Source organism: Nanorana parkeri, unplaced genomic scaffold (assembly GCF_000935625.1).
Source record: "Nanorana parkeri isolate BGI_ZX_2015 unplaced genomic scaffold, ASM93562v1 scaffold23, whole genome shotgun sequence".
NCBI lineage: Eukaryota > Metazoa > Chordata > Amphibia > Anura > Dicroglossidae > Nanorana > Nanorana parkeri.
The window spans coordinates 2686303-2710747 of NW_017306291.1; the positions used below are offsets into that span (position 1 = coordinate 2686303).

Genomic DNA, 24445 nt, shown 5'->3' on the forward strand with positions numbered 1-24445 from the left:
AAAAAACGAGCACATATAGACGATCGGCGGGCTATGGAGCCGCCGATAGTCTATATGTGAAACACCCGGTAACGGGTGTTTGTATTGGTCAGGTCTTTTCTGCCCGTGCGTGCCCGCTAGGGGGAGCGCGCGAGCAGAAAAAAAATGCCGTCTGGAGACGGCAACCCGCCAATGCTGAAGTGCCGTCCATCCGTTTTTTTACAACGGGCGGACGGCAAGTGGTTAACAAAACATCTAAAAGGTAAGAAGTTATTTTTCAGTATGCTGTGTGAATAGGAACACATAACAAACATATGTACTGTAGGGGTTTTCTCAAATTTGATTGCTAAGTTGAAATACACTTTAAGTACACCCCATGGAGATTGTTGATTGTTTTCAAACAATTCAAACAGGCCAATTAACTATATCCTTGATTGACTATGTTCTTTTTGGGCAGCAAAGGCTTTTTTCTGGCTCACTTGCCACGCAAGTTAAATTGATGCAATCTCTTTTTGATTGCAGAAGCATGCACTTTGATCCCAACCATTGCAGGAGTTACCTGAACACCTCACAAATTCATTTTGGGGTTTTTGGAGGCTTACTTTAGCATTTTATGGTTAGCCCATGCATTGAATTTTCTGGGCATTTGAAATTGAGTCCTTACAGATCAATCTTTTTAAATCACTTGCCAGACTCATAGACGTCCACAACCTTCTTTCAGAGGAGTTTAGGGAGCTCTGTTCATCTTGGCATGATGACACCACACATGTCAATAGCAAAAAGAACACCTGACCCTAGATGTCTGAAGTTTAAATAAGACCAGTTCTACGTTCATACTCCCTAAAGGGGTTGCAATCATTGCCACCTAATCTGGATTCTAATTTCATGAAAATAAAGTGGTGGTAAATGTAGGTGTGTATTTACTTTTTCCATGTGACAAAACTGCATTTTCATTAATGTAGCTTATGAGAATGAATACACCATGTATCTTTTATGTGTCCTTTCTTCAAGTATATCACATTTATCTGAAGGAACTGTTTAAATCAAGATCCAATGTTTCTCTGTTCAAATATGCCTATAAAGTCAACAATTTCCATGGGGCGTACTTACTTTTTCACATGTATGACTGTATGTGTAATGTGATTGCTAATGGGCAAATCTTGTTTGATTTTAAATGGGATAGGCAAATCTTGTTCATAGATGGAATCTCTGTGTACGTTTCTCTCTCTCTAAGTAAGAGGAAATCTCTTCAAAGGGAGGGGAATTCCTCCCGCAAACAGTTGTTACTGGAAGAAGTGTTTCTTTCCAAAAAATTCCCCTTAACTTTTGTTCTGGTGACAGTTGTAAAATGTTGGCTTTCCTTTCACTTTTTGTCTTGGTAATAATAGTCAACAGCACAGATAGAGGGAGTGTATCTACCTACTGTAGCTGGGACAAAGAACACTAACAACTTGGCAAGCTCTTCAATCCATCCCTACGCAACCAAAACATTTTTTGGCTATACATGTACTTTAAAAGAAAAATATGGTATACACTGAGCTATTATTGTAATTATATTATATTCTGCTATGGTTTTATTATATTTTACCAGTGAAGAAGCATCACAACTGCAGGAAGAACACCATCCCAAAAACACAGGCACAAAATGCTCCCATGTATTCATTGCACTTGTGATCATACCCTAGAGCAGGGGTGCCCACAATTTTTTTGTATCGAGATCTACTTCTCAAATGAGCAGCCCAATGAGATCTACCAACGATCTACCTCCCTCCTGCGTTCTGAAGTCAATGGCACGCCAGCCATATCCCCACGCATGCAGTGTGTTCGGCAGCACCAAAACGCAGCACAAAACCACAATTCCTGTGTTCTGGTCCAGTGTGATCGGAAAAAATGCTGCACGCGCTATTTTTTCCGATCGCACTGGACTGGAATGCAGGCATTGTGGTTTCCGCGTTCTGGTGACTTGAATTCACCGCCACGGCCCCTCCCAGCCTAGAATGCAGGGGGGGTTACCATGAGAAACAGTGCGTTCCATCAGCTAACGGCGCTGGAACGCACTGTACTGTAACTCGTGTGAACAAACCCTAAACACCGCCCTAAAACATTGCATTCTGTGATTCAGGCATTATCTGAGTTCAGGTGCAGGAGGGGGTGTTGCAGTGCATTGAAATTAATGTCACCATAGCCATGCCCCCCACCGGTATTGCAATCGCCCTCACCTGAACACGTGGCACATTAGTGCCTGCGTTCCGGTTCAGTGCAATCTGCAAAATTAGTACAGCATTTTTGCAGATTGCACTGGACCGGAAAACACAGGCACTAATGTGCCACGTGTTTGGGTGATCGCCCCTGAGCGCAGGCAACCGACCGGAGTGCAATACAGTGCGTTCCAGAGCCTGACTACTCTGAAACGCACTGTTTGTGGTGTGAACCAGCCCTAAGGCCTCGTTCTGGGGCTATTGTGGCCGGAACGCACTCGATCGCATTGCGGCCAGCTCAGTTTGTTGTGGGGTGGGAGGGGGTGTGGCGGTGTGTTGAAGTGAATGGCACCGCAGCCATGCCCTCCGGCCGCAATGCGATCGGCCACACGGAAACGTAAGGCAAATCAATGCCTGCGATCTGGTCCAGTCAGAAAAAATGCTGCAAGCACTATTTTTTTCTGACCGCAGGCATTGATTTGCTATGCGTTTCTGTGTGGCTGATCGCATTGCGGCCGGAGGGCGTGGATGCGGTGCCATTTACTTCAACACACCGCCACACCCCACCCCACAACAAATTTAACTGGCCGCAATGCGATCCAGCGCATTCTGGCCACAATAGCGCCAGAAATCACTGAGGCTGGTGTGAACGAGGCCTTCTAAGTCTCAACTACGCAGCCCCTTAACTATACACTCAAATCCCACTCAACCTGTTGGTTGCCAATAGAACCTACCTGCTTCTGGCTCTTCAGGTGTGGTCCCAACGTGCTTGATGCTGCAGACTGGGAGGAGCAGGTCAGATGTGCCCAAGGCTGCACACTGAAGAGAGGGAGGAGCAGCCAATGTCACTACGTGTGGGAGGCAATTATTATTGGACGCTGATGAAGACGGAGGGGCGGGCCGAGTGTGCAGGCCAAGTGTCTCGGTGTCTGTGCGGGTAGCGGCGGCCACGTAGCATGTTTTAGGAAAGATTATTGGCCGCTTCAGGCAGGAGGGGAGAGCCGAATGTGTTGGATGCTTTAGCGTCCGACACATTCGGGTACACGGAGCGTGGGACAGGGAGTCGACCCGCGATCTGCCAGCGATAGCTTTGCGATCGACTGGTAGATTGCGATCGACCTTATGGGCACCCCTGCCCTAGAGGCATGTGGACACCATAAAAGATAGTTCTCTCACGGACAGCTTAGTCATTTTCTACATTTACAAGCTTACTGTACATACAAATAGCAGTGATTGGATGTCGTCTTTAAATTAAACCTCTGAAAAGTTCTTACCAGGATATGGTGGGCTTGTGGGTTCTGGTATCAATGTTGCACCTGACGTTGATGAGTGGAAGCAAGAGTGTTAAAATCAACTTATTCCAGAAAAAAAGTGATCCCACCCCTGCCCACATTCCAAAATACATTGTAAAATGTTAATTAAAATCTGTCACTTTGCTCTAGAAGGAGACAAGAAAAGGCTAACTGACCAAATAAAAAAGAAGTCCATTTGAGAATAGGGCTCCTACACTCACCAAAGTGCAAACTGCCCTATGTTACATAACAAGACCCTGTGCTAATATATATAAAAATATGAAAGGAAGGGCAGTGTCAGCACCAATTCAGAGATGATTTGAGGATCTACAACCGAGTGATACACAAATAAGATACATTTTTAATAGTTAAGCTACTTAAATGTATTTGTAAGGTTTAACTCCTCAGTGTAGTGTCACTATAACATTTCCTGTAAAATCAAGCATAGCCTAGCCCCATTCCAACCTCACAGACCTTCCCATTGGTTCTTTAGTGTGAAGGATGACCCAAATGGCCAATAGGTCTTTTGCATGTAACTTTGGCAAACAATATCTTTGGATCTACTGACTGTTTTTGGCATGCAGTTTACCTTCAATGTAATTATGGCTAATGAATCTTTAATTTTTCTTATTTTTAGACATGCTTTACATTTTCAGTGCCCAAACAAACTTGTGTGTCCAAACAAATTTCGGGCCATTCTTGTTTTTTTTTCTGTGGTAATAAAACAGTGAAAATAGGAACAACATACTGTATATTAATCAGAATGCATAGTTAACATGTAGAAAGTGGGCTGACAGTGATTTTGATTGCATGTTTGGCATACTGCACTTTGACTTTTCTAATAAACCTTTTCAAAGTATTTGTATCCATAAATAAAAATAGCAACATGAAGAGATTTTATTTACCAGATTTTATTTTATTTACCTAATATTTCAATGATAATTGGGAGATTTCTTGGGAATTTCTACATTTTGGTAAAATGCATTGGAGTCAATGGGGAAGATGAAAATTAAAGGTGGCTTTTAGTAGTTTTTAAGGGTACAATTGACTTTTATTGGCTCTTGAGGATCACAGAAACTCCTTCCAATTTTCCTGAAACCAATCTTGTGTGCCCCATTAGCCTCATTATTTTACATTTATTCAGATAAAGAAAAAATAGACAGTGAAAGTAAAATAAAAAATGTAAAGCAACAGTACAACCACAAAAATGCTAAAAAAAAAGGGGAAAACCCCAAATGCAAACACTAGATGAAATAAATTAAACTGCTCTAAATATACACACCCCAAAAAATACCCTCTTAATGAAGAAATAGTATTTTTGTTTCCAAGCAAATTTTGCCTGAGTGAAGTTGGGAGTTTCTGCTTTTGTGAAATTCAGCTGACAGCAAAATTAATAACTGTGCAGGGAAATCATGTGGCTCGTCCTTAGCCAGGAATAATACGTGATGCTGAACTGAGAAGCACAAAGTATCAGGGTGCTATTGGGTGCTATGGGTGCCACTCAGTTGTCTGCAACAGACTCCAACTGGTAGTCCCTGATTCACCACTGCCATCACCTATGTTCTTTGGAATACTGTAAATGGCTGACTGGATAGGAAAGTAAGGTGTCTACTCACTAAGCTGCCGTAGGCAGCCGATTGGATAACCGACCCGAAGTGAAATGAGCTATTCACTTCAGGCTTGTACAGCTGATTTCAGCTGTATATCGGCTGAAATCAGCCGTACATCGTCTTGCTTCGTGTGGCTTCGGGTCGGCCGAACATGCTCGGCCGACCCGAAATGCAGAAGGAGTTCATCTGGATCGGCTAAGCTGAACCTCTGGCAGGCAACTCGCTGCTGTTCGGCCTATTCTCATAGATGCCGAACAGCAGCGGCATTCTGCTCGGCTTTTCTGCTCGGTACCTCTGTGGTACCGAGCAGAATAGAAAAATAGTTTAAAAAGTAGAAAACAAAATGGAAAACGATTCAGCGGAACTAGCAATGACAGCTAGCTCCGCCCAACTGTTTTCTATTGCCCGGCGGTTCTGCTGCCGTCAGAATAAAAAACAAAAACCATCATAGGAATGCATAGCTAGATTCCCATTGTCTATTTTACTTTGCAATAGCCAATAGCAAACTAGCTACTGCACCCGCCCTCTTCTGCTGTCAATCACTAGAAGGGAACCTGATGGAGAACTTCTGGTCCCCTATTCTGATTGACAAAACGCGCAGTTAACCGCCGCAAAACCACCCATGCAATTGCACACGATTGCATTTGAAAAAAACATAAATGCATGCACCTCTTTTCAGTGATTGCCGCCGGATAAAACCCCATTTAAATCAATAGGGGGGCCGCACAGCAATTGCTGTGTGCAATGGTGCACGATCGTGCAGTCCGGGAATCGCCGATATGTTAACCTAGCCAAAAACTGGTTTCTACATACAGACTGATTTTTACCTTTTTTTAGCTCACAGATCCAGTTTTTTGGATGTTCGCAAGGTATGTCATTCCAGGAAAATTGGTAAGAAATGATTATCACTCCACACAGTTCAGTACCCTGGTAGTTGTTGGGTTCTCCAGATTGCCAATTTTCATATATTAGCTAAAGGGAACATAATAAAATCAGCAACCATAAGCGGCACCGCTCATTTTCAGGTGCCAATGATTTATTTTAAATTCCACAAACAATAACCAAAAGCTCTTCTACTGGATTCAGATCCGATGACTGGTCTACCATCTGTGTGCCTCAGCAGAAATCAAGATTCAAAAGACCACGCTACATTTTTCCAGTCTTTACCGGTCCTGTTTTGGTCAGCTAACTGCTAGAAAACCCAAGGAGATCAGCAGTTACTGACACCAAAAATCATGTTACCGTCAAAGTCATCATACATTGCTTGGTGAATATACAACTCCTGATCATCTACTCTGCCTTTCTTATTATAGCCTCCTTAGGTGAGTCCTAATTCCTATACTTGAGCTCATTTTGATATACAAAAGGCAACAATGTCTGTCAAAATTTTACCCACTTCAGCAAGTTTCAAATTTTCTGATAAAACATTTTTTCCTATATATTTGCATATTGATTGTTGGTTTTATAATTTTGTTATTTTTCTGTGATAAAGTGCTCAGGTAATGTCCGCAGTGGAAACCTTTTCAATAAGTCTTTTTTTAAACATTTGCACTGAGCAACTTTATCACAAAAAAAACCCAGATGAAGCCACTATGTGGCGAAACATGTTGGGTACACTTTAGGCCATGAAGAATTTAGTGGTGGGGTCCATGTGGTAGATGATATATATAAGAGTATAGAATATAAGAAAATAATTTAGAAGATAGATTAGAAAGTTAGTTATAAACTAAGAAGTAAGTGAGAAAATAAGATTTACCCCTCATGGAAACCACTACAGGAATCATGGTGTGGGTGGTGTGCAAATTGAAAAAAAACAAGCAACATTACGCAAATATATAGGAAATATATATAGGAAAAATTATGTTTTATTAGATATGTAAGAAAATGCGGAACGCGTTGAATTGGGTACAACTTTGACAGACATTGTCACCTTTTGTATATAAAATATAATTACTTCCACATAAATTATTTTGAGGAATCCCGTATATTGTGAGATTTTAGATCATTTATAGCCTTGTCCTCCATCAGCTTACCAAAAGTTGTTGACCAATTTGCCTACAGTACCTTTTTTGTATGTTCTAGGCATGTAAATGTCATTTCATTCACAATTGATATTCATATAAATTTTGTTAAATTCAGACATTCATATGCATCTGAATTTCCAAATTCTAATGTCCGAATGGAACGGATCTGAATGCTCGTTTAAAAAAATTTGGATCCGTCCGAATTTCATTCAAATCTAAACCAATTCGGACATCTGGCCAATCAGATGGGGGGTTTTTGGCTGTTGGGGTTTGCATTACAGGGACAGTCATGTGGCTTTCGTTCTAAAATGAATATTTGCATGCTTTCGAAATCCGAATAATGAACCAAATCAAATTTTGGATCCAAAATCCCAAAAACTAAAGAAATAAAAATCTGAATGGATCCAAAACAATTTTTTTGCGGGGCTACATGTCTAGTAAGACATGCATTGTAGTCATTTTACACGCACTAGTTTTCAACAAATGTTTTGAACTTTTTCATTAATTCTTTTTTTTTTTTTACACATTGTAATGGATTCTGACAGCTGCAGCCTACTTGAATTCCACCATGCAAGGCATAGGGAAAGCTGGAGCCTGAAGGTTTGTTTGCAAACAAACCCATCAGATCTGCATGTACTGTAAATGTGCAGAAATATTAGGGCACATGGACAACAGACAGTAACTAATGTGACTTCTTGAAGAGCTTGCAGACTACGATGTTTTTAGATGCTAAACTGTGACTAAACAGTGACTACAGCAGATTTTATTTTGGCGTTTTTTCTTCTGCACATAACAAACATACACAAAATTGACTTACAGACGAACCATCTGACCATTGAAAGCCTTCGCTGGGATCACTGCTCACCAGACCAATCCAGGCGTCTTGCAAGTTACCGGAACGTCTGGGAGAATTAATAAAAAAGTGCAACTATTTTTGAATAGAGTAGGGAAGAGAAATAAATACCAGAATGCTATGAACAGTGAATTTCCAAAGCCCTTTGATATAGGGACACTAACAGCTTTGCTTCAAGTTTTGTGTTTTGCAAGCTTGAGAGTTATCTCTGTTACATTATCTCCCAGGCTATGCGGAGTAGGCTCCAGAATGCTGTGTCGGGGGTGTTATATGGAGAACTCTGCTTGTTTGCTCTTTATTTTTTAATTTCACAGAGATACCAAGCAGAATAGCCAAGCCGAATGCTGCTATTCTGCTATTCACTCACTGCCGTTCGGCCCCTATGTGACCGAAGGCAGCCGTACAGAGCCGATAGCTGAAGCCAGGCAGTCAGGAGTGAATAGCTGAACGTTGTTTGGCTCACTTCACTTCGGCTCAGTTACTCACTCGTGAGTGAGTAACCCTGTAAATGTAACCGAATAAAACCAGCCTATTTCAACAGTAGGCGACCAAAATGTGGACCAGAATCTCGGTCTTGCTGACGCGTTTCTAGGGATAAACCCTCTTCATCAAATTACATTATGTATTAGGACAACATGAACAACAAAAACTGTAAAAATTATTTACAGCATCTCCTGTCCAAATTTAATATTGCATTGCACGGATTATCATAACTAGTAGTCCCCATCTGTCTGTCTCATAGTTTTTATGAGGACCAGGAGTAGGAATTACAGATTTCTTCTACAGCACCACAGACTGTGCCTTATAGATCAGGAAAATGATTGGTCAGTGAATGTTTAATGAGTGTAAGGTAAAACTGAAATGTGATGCATTATAATTAGGTCCCTAGGTCAGGTCAGGTTCATTAAAATGTTGTCCCTGGAAAGTTATTACATGATCTGAACAAAATATATAATTTGCTATGCCAGAGGCACCACTTTCATTCACAGGGGCACGGAAAACACTACTCACAAAATCCCTGAAAGTGCAACATCCTGTTCATCTTTGTTGTTTATACTGGCTAACTCTCCTCCTATTGCTCGGCAGAAATCCCGGGCTTCAGTCCACGTCCTCTTTTCCCCATCAGGTTTCGAGTAGTACTGGTGATGAGAAATATAAGCAAATATTTAAAGCAATAATAAAGAGGTCAAAATATTTTGAAAATAACCAAATTCAGCATTGTGTTTTATGTGGATGTGATCATTATATATAAAAATAAAAATAACAAAACATTATACAGTATCATGTAAACCCTAAAAATGAACTTCTCTTATTTGATAACTTTTGGTCTGCTATATACACCATTGAAAGTGTTTTAGTATATCTTTTTAACTGCTGCTAGAAACCTGTCTTGTGAATGTTCTCAGGACCCATCTTGGGGCTACAGAACAATTCCCTCTATTTTATATTGATGGAGAGTAGGAGCGTTCTATAGCCCTACTTCCTATGCTAGGGATGCAACACTGATCCTCCATAGATGCAGTGCAGTGAGTGAGCCTTGTCACCCTTTTGTGGAAGTGTGTTACTGGCAAGATCACCAGGTTAAAATAAAGTAACGAAGTCTGACAAAAGAAAACAAATGCAGCCAGCATGTACATAACCATGAACATCTCCCACACCACGCCAACACCTCTCACACGTTTCACCACCTGAACTTAATAATTGATTGTTGATAGATGATTAAGCCCAGGTGATGAAACGCATGAGAGGCTTTGGCGTGGGAGATGTTCATGGTGATGTACATGCTGTTTATCAATATTTTGGACTTGTTTTTTGGAATCTGCTTGGATTTATTTCAATACATTTTGGATTACATTTACCCTGGCTTCTGTGCGGCTCATCTTTTGGACATATACAGGAACTATTTGTAATTCGGCGCAGCCAGTCTTATGGCCCAGACACCCCTGCCAATCTGCCCATCCAGGTTCTGGACTGCCACTACAGCAGCTTAGTCAAGACTACACCACCAACATACTGATTGCACCATAAAAGAGCAGCAGCAGTGTGATGAGGTCACCGCGCTGTTCACACTGCTCTTTTTTCTCAATTTATCATGTTTCCTGACATGCTGTGTGCATGCTGCAAAGTCTGAATGGCTCCCAGTTTTTGTCCCTTAATCAGCCTTTAACTGGCCGCGATACAATAAATAATCTCTGTACAATCTTCTATAGATTTGCTATCAGAGCACCCTTAAACAATCAGTTCAATTTGTTAATAGTGAGGGAGGAACCAGGGAACACAAAATATAAGAAGATTAAACTTCAGCCTTGAAACATTAAATTGAGGGTGTACTATTGTCAATGAGCACTATGGGTTTTCTAAACAGAGAGTACAGCAGAGCTGTTTGCTTTTTTAGGCTGTCCTCCTCAAACTTAAATACCATATGGCCCTGTATGAGCAGAGCAGACAGAAGCGAGGTGGTGTTGGTGGTGATTATGAGTAGTGATGGGCTGAACAGGCCCGAGTTCGGTTCGTATTAGAACATTCGAAAACTTCAAATTCAAACTCGAACTCAATGCAAGTCAACAGGGGTAGAACTTAAGAAACGATTGTTCCCATTAAGAGGGCTTATATGCAAGTTATTGGCCCTAAAAAATGCATTTGGGTCCTGGTACTGCACTAGGGGACAGGAATCAATGAAAAAAACAAACAAACAAAAAAAGTTTAAAAGGAGCAGTGATTTTTACATCACTTAAAGGGTAAGATGAAAAATTCCTTCAAATATCGTGACCGAACAGTGTACTGCACATCGGGCAATGGAAATACTTACCGGGACCCGCAGTGAAGATCGGAGGACGTCACTTCAGCCGGCGACACGGCGCACTGACGCTGACGTGCAGGGTCGGAGGCCGATCGGTGGTCCGTCGTAAGTGCGAGTGGTCGCAAAACAGGTAAGTCGGTAAGCGAGGAACATCTGTATACAACTCTGATATAGAACTCTGATATAGAACGTTGTATACAACTCTGATATAGAACGCTGTATACAACTCTGTATACAACTCTGCTATACAACTCTGCTATACAACTCTGATACAGAACTCTGCTATAGATTCTCTCTCTTTTCACTCCTGCAACACACTACGTAGGGCTGCGGTGTAAGCAGCTTTATATATTGTGCTGCTAGAACTTAGCTATGATCCATGATTGGGCAAACTCATCATGACTTTGCCCAATCATGGCTCTAACAGAGTACTGAGCCCTGATTGGGCAAAGTCTTGCACCTGACCGGTGGTCAGGTGCAAGCCTTTACCCAATTAGAGCTTCAGAAGGCGCACTGTCTTTTGGGATGTTGCGTGGTCGAACAGACCATGAACATCCCACAAAGTTTGTGCGTTCGACGAACGCTCGAACTAGCGTTGTTCGACTCGAACATACAGCCCATTCCTAATTATGAGCCATTGACAGTCTCTGAAATGCACATTTTTTAATAGAAATCCCCCTACTTACTTGAAAGCAAGAGCTTATGTGGGGACTTGTCTTCCATCCCGTTGGGCACTTTGGTTCTGGCGTCGTTGCTGGGATTGGTGGTGGTGTCACTCCTTCCGCCCATTTCTTGCAGACAAACTTAGCTGTCTCGTCACAGTTGATGACATCCCACAATCCGGCTTTGTTTCCGGTCCTCATCACAACACAACCTTGTTTTCTCCCTGCAAAAATGCATCAAAGGTTTAAATCAATACAGTCACACGTGGACACACAGTACATATGCATTTCACAGATGTGAACAAGGGACATTGTACTTAGAGAAAGGCACAGGCTGCCTAAAAGTGCTGGAGGTGTGTAGAGTAAAGGCGCTGGACCCAATGTGTATTATTTCTCACATTGTAATGTGGAATGCATAGAGTGGAGTGCAATGACCCTGGATAGGCTGCTCATACGTTTGAAAAAGCTTCTAGAAGATGGTTCAATTGGGTTGTAAGTGGTTGGAGAGAGATGAAGAGCCACCAAATATAAAGAATCCAAAAAAATGATTGTATTTTCAACAGAGTGTACCGGACACAGATAAAAGCCAAAGGCTGTCAGGGGCTCCAGTGGCTCATCAGTGCTTTGTACACTGACGGGAATTGGTAGGTGGGAAATTGGATTAAAAAGTAATACAATTTTCATACAAACTTTCCATGAGAGGTAAATCCAAACTCAGCATCTAGTTCAAGCAGCCTGTATTTAGTACACTCTGCCAAAAACCACAGAGCCTTTTTTGGAATTCTTATGATTGGTGTGACGCTTGATCTCTCTCAACCACTCCTGAAAATGCCTGGCTGTCTACGGCATCAATACTTTTGGAGTCACTAACCTGGAACAAGCACGACATTTAGAAAGTCAAAGTCAGAACTCTTTATTTGCATTCTTGTCCCAGGTCTTTACCTCAGAAAGTTTGGAAGTTGGCAGCCAGGCAACTTAAATTTGCAGGAGAGGTCAGCAACAGCAACTTCCATGGGTGGTCACTTTTGCTTTCCTTTAAGAACAGGGGGTATAGGCCCCACCCCTATTTTGACCAGCCATGTTACATGGTTATTACTGGCACAGAAAGCAAAAAGCTCTCAAACGAGGGCTTAACTGGCAACTGGGGCTATCATACTAATTACCCCTTTAGAATCCCTCCGATTGTATCAGTGTAGTACACACTTTGTTCAAAAGCACTAATGCCTGATGAAGGGGGACCATTTGAACCCTGAAACGCATTGGATTTTTATGATACAAGGGTCTAAATAAAATTAAATCTAAACTTTTTACTTTTGATGCATTTCTCCTTGCACACCCAGCCCCCACTCAAACAGAGAGCATCAAAACAAAGGGGTCTATTTATGAACTATCCACAGGGCCCCTTGCGCTGCGGATATATATGATGTTCAATCAGTACAGATATATGCCAAAATGAACATTCTCTCCTTACAAGGTAATGTATTTTTAAATGTTTCTTTTCCCATGTAAAACCGCATTATGCCCACTAGATGGTGCTGGCAACAATACATTCTTATTTCCTATGCTCCTTTAGCTTCATCTAGTGGCCATAATGTGATATCACATAAAAGCATTCAAAAGTTCATTGCACTTGTAAAGAAAATAACTACAAATATGTCAGTTTTGTCATATATTCACATGGAGTGAATGTTCACAAATATTGCCAGGGAGAACAGCCCTGCAAATAGTTCATACACTGTTCAAAGAACCCTAAGCGACTTACCAGGCATATCAGCATCCCAGTGAGTGTACAAAACCTTCTCGTTGGTGGTCCATTTAAAAGTCCCCCTTTCTTCCATGCCTGAGAGTCCTGTCCAGAAATATTTCTCCGGTCTAAGCCCGATTAGACTTGTTAGATAAGCCTGTTCAAATCTGCAAATGGCAAAAAGTCAACATTGTGTGATACAATTGTCTTCATTCCTTCTTAAACCAATTAATTTTGCTTTGCAAGAAAATCATCCAACAAAGAATTTTACTACAATGTACAGTGTACCTGTCTTCAACCGTCATCAAAAAAGCTGCGTGGGCATTGCAAGAGGAGTTGGCTTCTGAAAATGTGGAGATTTCTTCACCTATGAAGTAGCAACTAAATCCATGTCTTTTCCAACCCTGCAAACATGAGAGTACAATTACCAATCTGAATGATCACATTTTGTATTTGCGAGTCCATACAATTATAAAGAGGTCATTGGAACATATCAGAAAAAGGCAAACTATGTACCAGTCATGGCCAAAAATATTTGGCACCCCCTGCATTTCTGTCAGATAACGCACCTCTTTGCACAGAAAATGTTTGCAATTACAAATGTTTCGGCATTCTCATGTTTATTTCTTTTGTTTGTATTGGGATGAAACAAAAAAGTGGAGGAAAAAAAAAAAGCCAAACCTGACACTTTCCACGCAAAACTCCAAAAATTGACTGGACAAAATTATTGGCACCCTCAATTAATATTTGGTAGCATAGCCCTTGGAAAACATAACTGAAATCAATGGCTTCCTGTATCCATCAATGAGTTTCTTACACCTCTCTACAGGAATTTTGGAGCACTCTTCTTTCACCAACTGCTCCGGGGCTCTCAGAATAGAAGGGCTTCTTTTCTCAACTGCTGCTTTGAGATCTCTCCACAAGTGCTCTATGGGATTCAGATCTGGACTCATTGCTGGCCAGTCCAGTACTCTCCAGCGTTTTGCCTGAAACCATTTCTGGGTGCTTTTTGACATGTGCTTTGGGTCATTGTCCTGCTGTAAGACCCATGACCTCTGACGGAGACCCAACTTTCTGACAATGGGCCCTACATTGCACCCCAGAATTCTTTGGTAGCTCCTTTAGCTTCATCTAGTGGCCATAATGTGATATCACATAAAAGCATTCAAAAGTTCATTGCACTTGTAAAGAAAATAACTACAAATATGTCAGTTTTGTCATATATTCACATGGAGTGAATGTTCACAAATATTGCCAGGGAGAACAGCCCTGCAAATAGTTCATACACTGTTCAAAGAACCCTAAGCGACTTACCAGGCATATCAGCATCCCAGTGAGTGTACAAAACCTTCTCGTTGGTGGTCCATTTAAAAGTCCCCCTTTCTTCCATGCCTGAGAGTCCTGTCCAGAAATATTTCTCCGGTCTAAGCCCGATTAGACTTGTTAGATAAGCCTGTTCAAATCTGCAAATGGCAAAAAGTCAACATTGTGTGATACAATTGTCTTCATTCCTTCTTAAACCAATTAATTTTGCTTTGCAAGAAAATCATCCAACAAAGAATTTTACTACAATGTACAGTGTACCTGTCTTCAACCGTCATCAAAAAAGCTGCGTGGGCATTGCAAGAGGAGTTGGCTTCTGAAAATGTGGAGATTTCTTCACCTATGAAGTAGCAACTAAATCCATGTCTTTTCCAACCCTGCAAACATGAGAGTACAATTACCAATCTGAATGATCACATTTTGTATTTGCGAGTCCATACAATTATAAAGAGGTCATTGGAACATATCAGAAAAAGGCAAACTCTGTACCAGTCATGGCCAAAAATATTTGGCCCCCCCTGCATTTCTGTCAGATAACGCACCTCTTTGCACAGAAAATGTTTGCAATTACAAATGTTTCGGCATTCTCATGTTTATTTCTTTTGTTTGTATTGGGATGAAACAAAAAAGTGGAGGAAAAAAAAAAAGCCAAACCTGACACTTTCCACGCAAAACTCCAAAAATTGACTGGACAAAATTATTGGCACCCTCAATTAATATTTGGTAGCATAGCCCTTGGAAAACATAACTGAAATCAATGGCTTCCTGTATCCATCAATGAGTTTCTTACACCTCTCTACAGGAATTTTGGAGCACTCTTCTTTCACCAACTGCTCCGGGGCTCTCAGAATAGAAGGGCTTCTTTTCTCAACTGCTGCTTTGAGATCTCTCCACAAGTGCTCTATGGGATTCAGATCTGGACTCATTGCTGGCCAGTCCAGTACTCTCCAGCGTTTTGCCTGAAACCATTTCTGGGTGCTTTTTGACATGTGCTTTGGGTCATTGTCCTGCTGTAAGACCCATGACCTCTGACGGAGACCCAACTTTCTGACAATGGGCCCTACATTGCACCCCAGAATTCTTTGGTAGTCTTCAGATTTCATAATGCCATGCACACAGTCAAGACATCCAGTGCCTGAAGCAGCAAAGCAACCCCAAAACATCAGTGAACCTCCACTATGTGTGACTGTAGGGACTGTATTTTATTCTTTAAAGGCCTAATTTATTTTTCTGAATACAGTAGAATGATGGGCTGCACCAAAAAGCTGTCATTTTGTTTCATCAAAAAGCTGATCTTTTTGTGTCATCCCAATACAAACAAAGAAATAAACAGGAGAATGACGAAACATTTGTCATTGCAACAATTTTCTGCGCAAAGTGGTGCATTATCTGACAGAAATGCAGGGGTGCCAATCGTTTTAAATATGACTGTAGATGTATCTACTGTATCTCACTGTTAATCCTTTTCCTAATCAGACAATTAAAGTGCTGGCCAGACAGAATACAATTTTTCAAGCAATCTCTGATTGTTAAAGTGACACTAAACTCAGGAGTTAAATCTTAAAAACACATTTAAGTACCTTAACTATTTACAAAAATTTATCATTTGTGTATCACTAGGCTGTAGATCCTCAAATCATCTCTGAATTGGTGCTGACACTGTCCTTCTTTCTGGAGGGTGGCTACTTTTGTTCCCCATGGTCCCTGTGTGTTGTGAAGTAGTGTAACGTTCCTCCGTGCCGTGCCGCGTCACGTGTGCATCCCAGCGTGGAACGCAGCAGACGGAGAAGCCGCAGAGGGGTTCCTCCTCCATCCGGGGACGTACTGTGCGCTCCACGCTGGAACGCGGAAGTGCACCGCCACGGCCGCGGCCTATTTAAACTGGAAACAAACGCTGCAGGGTGTTCACTATTGGGTTTCTCATGCCCCAACACCCTGGAACCTTGTTCTCAAGGCAGACTGCTCGCCCAGACCAAACGGAGGACTACCCTACTGGTTAAACAAGTGACCCCTGTCACTACTGATCCTACACCTAAAGCGCAAGTACCTTAAAGCCTCAGGGCTTCCACATGGACTACCTAACCCTTTACTTCAGTGCTAAGTGTATGCTCATAGATCTGGACTGCCTAAAACCTAAAGTGTATGAGGAATATATGCATGTATATATATATGGACTGCCTATAGCTATAAGTACCGTGATCTGTGGGAACTTATAACTGTTCCCCAACCACCGCATCAGTTCAGCAGGCTTTAACCAACATCACCTGAAGAAGTACCTTGTGATTCCAGCTGGGTTTAGGGGCTAATACCTCCATTTCCTTACGTATTATTATTGCTTTCTATTACGGCTCATGATGCAAGAACCCCAAACTCTCCGCCTATGATTGAGAGTGACGCCTGGGGTTCGTGACTGAGCGCCGTATAGCTTCCTTTCCTTGTTTCCTGAGCTTCCGCAGTTGAGATCCTACTCACCTTTTACTAACAACCAGCGGGCTGTGACAAGTAGTCATTGCTCCAATCCGTGATGGACTACAATCTCATGTTTAATTTACTAACTTGTATCGAGATTGTAGTCCATCGCGGGAGTGAGCTTGGAGCGGCGACTACTTTACAACTCACAGGAACCATGGGGAACAAAAGTAGCCACCCTGCCCCAAGAAACATTTGTGTTAATAGTTAAGGCATTTGAATGCATTTTTAAGATTTTACTCCCGAGTTTAGTGTCACTTTAAGTATAAATGTTCAACACCAAAAGTTTAATGTATTTTTCCATACAATTAAAGTTAATTTTAAAAAGTAAAATAAAATAATACAAATATTACATTGTTATTCTTTGCTTTACATATACAGGGTTACACATAGGGACCGATTTACACATTTTCCATCCAGCTATATTCTGGGCAAAAACAGATTGCACGGCATTCCCGCTACTAGGTGGCTTTGAAGACCACAGAAAATTCCTTTGTTTCTCAGCTCCATCTAGTGGCGGGAATGGCATGAGAAGGGTGATAGCATGAGAACTTAAATCCTGTGGCACTGGCATATTTTCTGTTAATTATAAAGAAATGTAAAGTTGAACCTTTTTCATTGTGGATAGAGTTTGGAAGGGTTAAAACATCTATTAGAATTTTATTGTTGTGCCTGTTGGGAAGATTTTCTATAATTTCCTACATGGTCACTGGGACAGATCATGAGCATAAAGTCATAACAATGAACTACATGAAGTGTTGGCTGGAGTTCTTTTATAAAGCCCAACTGACCTTTTAGTTGAAATCAGTTAAATACATTTCAGGTGCATCAAATCAAAAGGCACGCAAAGCCTTAGGGCCCGTTCACACCAGATGCAGTGCGTTCCGGCCCGATTCTGGCCAGAACGCACTGCCTTGCATTGTGGCGGCTCACTTTTTTTGTGGGGCAGGAGGGGGAGTGACGGGCTATTGAAGTTAATGGCAACGCCCTCCGGCCGCAATGCGATCGGCCTCACAGGATCGCAAGGCAAATTATGCCTGAGGTCCGGTCCGATCAAAACGATGCAAGCACTATTTTGATCACACCGGACCGCAGGTAGAAGAAGAACTACCATCCTGCTTGCTTTTGCCAGGTCAGTTACTCACTAGGCAGTGAAGCCTGTACTAAGATGGCAGCCCTGCAGCATGTTTTTTTTTCAAAGCCATGACACCAAGGCTTCTATTTATGACCACAGCTATTCAACCTACGTATCTTTCTGAGTGTATATTCTGTACAAATAGACATAAAAACAAAGTTTCTTAGATATATTTTCTTTTCAGGTCAAATATTTCTAATGTAATACTGCATATTGGCCACTAGATGAAACTGAGGAACCTTTTTTTTCCCTCAAAACAAATGTATTGTGAGGTAATACTGCATTTTGGCCACTAGATGGAGCTGAGGAACATAGGACATACATACTTATTTCCTCTGCTTCTGAGCACCAGCTAGTGGCCAAAATACGTAGTACATTACAAACATTTGATCTGAAAAACAAAATATAAGCAAGAATATTCGTTTTTGTGTCTATTTGCAGATTCATAGGGCATGTGGCTCTGCAAATTGATTATAATAGACCAATAACAGAAGCCTCTATATTTCTTTATTTTATACATTTACTGTATTTTTTTTCTTGAAAACAGTGCAAATATTACTCTTTGTAAATACCCCCATTTATGTAACTGCTCAGGTTTGTTTTAAACTAGGAGAGGCAGATTTGTCCTGTCAATGAATGCTTCAGGGAATCCAAACACTACTGTGCATGCATAATATGCAGTGTGTGTAGGACGTGGCCTTTTGCCCTTACCATTGGACGCAGTGGTCATTTAACGGAAATGCTGACTGCACTATCACATGAATGTACATCCTCTGTTTGCCTGGAATTCAGATTTATTTTTGGTTTTTCCTTCATACGAAACTGACAATATTAGTCATTGTCCTTAAACTTTTTAACACTCTGGTATGGGTTCACTCAATACTATGCTAAAAACAGGTATGATCCTTCAGAAATGTGAATACAATGAATTTAAGTTAGTTACCGTACTGCAGCCGGGCTCAACAATCGGAAGGCGCTCGTGGTCGAATGGCAATGGTTTTCTTTTGCAAATATAAGGAAACTTCTTCTGGCATGCTTGATCTGACCAACGACCAACCTGGCAGGAAGGTGAAAAAAATGATTGTGATAATCCCATCTATGCAATGGGGCAGATTTACTAACATTAGCCATACATTAGCCAGACACTAGATTGCCCCATCCACGCTAAACAGCATGGATGGAGCAATCTGCACTGTCGGCCAGGGATGTACGGTCAGGTGAGGCAGAGCCTCACCTAGTATTATGAAGAAAAAAGGTGTCAGCTTCAAGTCTGAAGCTGACAGCTTTTTCTCCATACAGAGCGGCTTGTTACAGGTTACACAGCAGGGAAAGCCTCCCTGATGTGTAACCTGTCATGGACGGAGCGCTGCCTGTTAATTACAGGCAGCGCAGCATCCGGCTTTTGACAGGTAGTTAGGTTACACAGCAGCGGGCTTCCCCACTGCTTGTGTAACCTAACTTGGTGAGCAAAGAGCTGTCACAGCCTCTACTCTGTGTTAGAGGCGTAAGCTGTGTGGATGGCTTGGACCAATGGCAAAGCGCCATTGGTCCAAGCTGTCAAATCAAGAAAAAAAAACCCCACTGAGGCCATCGATCTCAATGCCTTAGCAGTGACTCACCAGTGAAGAGCAAGTGAGGGGCAGGGAGGCTCCTCCCTGTCTCCTCCCTTCCTCTTCCCCACTCAGCAGGGTTACTGAGCTGGAGGTGGGGCTTCGGCGGGATGGGGGCAGAGCTTCGGGGGGCAGGGGGATGCCTCACCCAGCACAGAAGGCACGGCACGTCACTGCTGTCGGCTATTGTATTCTGACAGTCGCGAAACCCATTACTGCCTGAATACCTGAACAGTGCCTGCGACTGATAGGGCAAAGTCACTGTTTGGCCGACAATATTCCATCTGGCACTGTTGGCTTTTGTTGAGCCAGACGACGCCAACAGGGCCACCCATGGCGCAAATTTTGGCCAATTCAGCAGGAATCTGACAAAATTCAAGCAGTGTATGGCTACTTAAAAGGCATAGAGGCTGGTCCAACTGTAAAGTTTATGGTCACTTTCGACATGTGCATTCGGATTCAGACAAACCTGATGAATCATGAAATTCTGTTGATTCTGGAATTTGTCTGACTCCGAATTAACAAATTAATATATGTCCGAATATACGAAAAACTATATTCAGGAATATATTATTTTGTTTTGTATAGGCATGATGTCAGGAGACATCATGCGCCCCACCTCCAAGGTGGTCACCACAGAACATGCCGGGGGCCAATATAGCCGCTGCACAGTTTTTTTTTTCATTGCGTGCATACGGATTTGGAAGTTCATTGCCTCTGAATCCGAAACAGCATAATTATTTGTTTCATCAGACGAAACTGATGGAAAGGTTTTTCCCTTTTCATTAGCTTCATATGAAACTAATTTTAATGCTGTGCACATGTCTAGTTCACTTAATAATTGAATGTTAGTGAATAAGGTGAAGTTTAAATACCCAATCATGTGACAGAAAAAAAAACCTATTTTTTATTTCCCTCGCAAGTGATTGGGTAAGTGAACACAGGGTCATCTTATTCAGTAACATTCACATTTGAGTGAACAGCCTGTGCTCCTTACTTAAATCAACCCCCACCGTCTTCTACCTCTTACGATAAAATTCTCCACAAGGCTGCCATTTTGTGTTTAGTTGTAAGGGTAGGATGTGGTTACAGGGTCTCTTTAATTCAGTTTGGCTGTATGATACCTTCGGATTTAAAGCGACACAGTCCTCTTGTTCGTTATCCATGTGTGAAGGCTCTCCTCTCTCCCAGATTGTATAGGTCACCGGGGTGCCATCGCTCCACTCAAAATACATTTGTGTCTTCAAGTCATTCAGTCCGAGCCAAACGTACTCGGTGTCTTCTAAGAGACAGTGTTCAAACAGTTCATTGATTTTTATAAATGGCATAATAAATTGACAAATGGAAACAACCCCATCTATTAAGCCAAATCATTGCTGATATTTTGTTTAAAGTGTTGGATAGCATGGGAAGGGTTGGCATGAATATCGCTGTTTGAGTCCCAGTGAGTGAGCTTTACCCTTACATCTAGCACTGGTGACACCTTGCTTCTCAGCTGACGAGAAAGTGTCACTGGGACAGGAAGTAAGGGATAATCTGCACACTGGGAGATTGTTGTATTGAGGCTTCTACCAACAACAACTTTGGTCGCTTGTAAGGGGCTCAAGGTCGTAACATATCTTCATGTAGCACACCATGTTGAATTCAACCTTGTTCGTTAGTGTCCAGTGACAGCCTTAGTTTAATATCACATGGAACATACATAAGATATGGTGTCAGCATACCTTGAATCCTTATTGAACTTCAACAGTTGATCACATCTTACATGCGAAAAAATACCGGCGCCTTCAATTGCAAGGTGCCCAGCAATTAGATAAGCAAACACGAGAGAGGCAGCTCCCACAGGTCAGATTGACCATCAGTCTAGGAAACAAGGAACAAAAGAAAGCGCCTCCATAGTGTAAAAGTGAGATTTAATAGTAAAAACACGCAGCTCGGCTGTACTTACAACAATTCAGTTGAATAAAAACCAGTAGAGTAAGATGAGAAGTCGGAACCTCTAGCAGGGAGAGTCTGGAGTGATGGAATTCAACAGTGTCCTCTATCCCTGTGTTAGCAAAACATAGGTTCTGATGAAGGGCGCGTGCCCCAAAAACACGTAAACCTTTTGCTAACACAGGGATAGAGGACGCTGGTGAATTTAATCACTCCAGACTCTCCCTGCTAGAGGTTCCGACTTCTCATCTTACTCTACTGGTTTTTATTCAACTGAATTGTTGTAAGTACAGCCGAGCTGCGTGTTTTTACTATTAAATCTCACTTTTACACTATGGAGGCGCTTTCTTTTGTTCCTTGTTTCCTAGACATCTTACATGCAATGTGTTCTTTTGTGAAGCTTCAATAAATATCGGACTTCTTAGTAGACCCAAAAACATGTCTTCTACAGGAGCTCAAGGCACACAGTTGCTTGGCACCAAAAGTTTGATGTATTTTTACATACAATTAAAGTGAATAAAAATAAATAAATTATAATAAAAATATGACATTGTTATCCTTTGCTTTACATATACAGGGTTACACATAGGGACGGATTTATACATTTTTCATCCAGCTATACTGTCATATACTATGCCGTTTGCACACCATTTTCGCCGCTACATGGAGCTGAAAAACATAGAAAATGCATATGCTTCTCAGTTCTATCTGGTGGCGGGAATGCTGTATGAACGGCATTCACCTAGCATGTGGCTGGACGTATTATTTGTAAATCACCTCATAGGGTCAGAAAGCGAGTATTATACACTAGTGTTAACATGTTAAATTCAAATATTTGGGCATTGTAAGTGATAACGCTTGCAATAATTACATTCATGATTATGGTTTATGTGCTGAAAATACTGTAAGCACATGCCCCTCAAAAATGCCAAAAATATCCAAAGTCCGTTTTAAGAAGCTAAAAATCTAATGTAACGCAATCTGGTATCTTTCTTGGCAGAATAGTCACTGATGGTTTACTGCTACTTACCAAACTCAAAGTTTGAATTAGCAAAGCTGGATTCCTCAATATTGTGCAAGCTTGCCAGTTCCCCTTCTTCTTTCTTACAAGACACCGTGGCGTCCTGCCAGTTTTTCATTTCTTTATGCAAGTAATAACAATAGCCAGCATAGGAGATCCAGGTCGGTGGGCAATTGATGGGCTCAGTGTCTGTACCAAAATATTAAAATATTTTAAGTATACAGTGTGATATTTGGGGAATTTAGCACAAATGGTGACGCTTAAGGACCAGTCTTGAAGTCGTTGTAACATAAAACGGACAGGCTTTTATTTTCCTCCGTAACAGAAAAGAGCTTTATTTCAGCTACGCAGCATACAGTCTGCTTATGTTTCAGCAAGTAGACAGTATAACAAGGTCTAACCAACTCAAGATTGTCACATATCCTCCATGTGACTCTTCCACACATCCCTTGTGTGTTAACAGGCTCACTAAGCCTCCTTGGCTGATTCCTAGGTACCTCCAGCACACACACAGCCTCCTGGCTCCACTCTGACTCCTGAACAGCTCTGTTCCTCTTCCCAGCTGGAGCCCAGAGCATTAGCCAGCACCCTTTCCATAAGGACTGTGCACAGGTGTGCAATCACCAGGTGCTGTCCCCTACTAAACCACGCACCCAGGAATGGAGATTTCACCCCTCCCAATTCTCTTTGAAATCTCCCAGTTCCAGGATCCCATGCCAAATCCAGAAAACCCGGAGAGAACTGCAAAGGCAGTTCTTTCCCAGCAAAATAATTTACTCCTTGGAACCGCTCAGCCCCTCTGGCTGAGAGTCCTGGGGGACTACACCCCCCAGTTTTACCGTGGGATTGCCACACAATACCACAACGGGCAAATTGGTAAAGCAGCCAATAGTCCAACGATTCACCTCTCATTTGCTACACTGTAGTTATAAGGTAGTTTTGCTGTCTGACTCTTAGTCAGCACACAAGCTTAATGAGCACACATCAGCTTTCTGTAATACTCACCACATTTTGCTGGTAGGATTTGGCGAATCATGGATAGAATCAATGAGTTGTCAATTGTTTCCAATGGAATGTGCATGGTGCTCACTTCCACTCACTGGCTCTCTATTACACACATTTGCCATAGCTCTGACGTTATGAAAATTAGAATTTTAAAGGGTATCTATAGTCAAAACTAAAAATAAATCTGTACTTCTATATTAGATTTCTATAACTTCTAACCCACTCCTAATAACCATATCAGTCTAGAAGTTTGTAAACGTACTTATTAAAGATGCCTATAGGTTGTACTTCCTCAATTCATTGACAAAATTTCACTCTGAATATGCACTTCCTTGTATCACATTTTACAGAGTGGAAAAAGATGAAGTTTATTTAGCTCCTTTAAAAAAAACTATTTAGCTTCACCAGATTTCACTGAAGTTTCACTTCCCTTTGATCATGGTTTTTGGGGTACATTTTTAGTCACCAATGTAACGGAATCCTGCTTTTTTCATTTAAACGGTTTTACTCAATAAAATAAAGACAATGCAATTATTTACCAGTTAAAGTGAACGACTAAAAAGATCACAACATTAATAATTTATTTCTTACCAGATGGAGAGATGTAGGAGGTAATGTTGCCCTTTTTACAGATGTATGCCAACTTTTGGGAACACTCTTTGTTTTCCCACTTGGCATTTTTCCCCTGCTCCAATGCCGCACAATTCTTCCCATGTTCTGCCAATGGGTTTCCTAAAGGAGGAGATAACCTTATTCTATTTAAAAACGCTTTAAAGTGATATTAT

The 24445-nt window shown here is 41.6% G+C and overlaps 1 protein-coding gene across 1 annotated transcript in view; it reads right to left on the minus strand.

Moving 5' to 3' along the window:
- Positions 1–24445, minus strand: part of LOC108793058 (macrophage mannose receptor 1-like) — a 70312-nt gene that overhangs the window by 33529 nt on the left and 12338 nt on the right. Inside the window, 11 exon segments of the mRNA XM_018563982.1 lie at positions 3452–3493; positions 5907–6051; positions 7921–8005; positions 8959–9095; positions 11443–11642; positions 14477–14625; positions 14747–14862; positions 19033–19146; positions 20824–20981; positions 22665–22844; positions 24252–24392. Coding sequence (XP_018419484.1) covers positions 3452–3493; positions 5907–6051; positions 7921–8005; positions 8959–9095; positions 11443–11642; positions 14477–14625; positions 14747–14862; positions 19033–19146; positions 20824–20981; positions 22665–22844; positions 24252–24392 — 1467 coding nt within the window.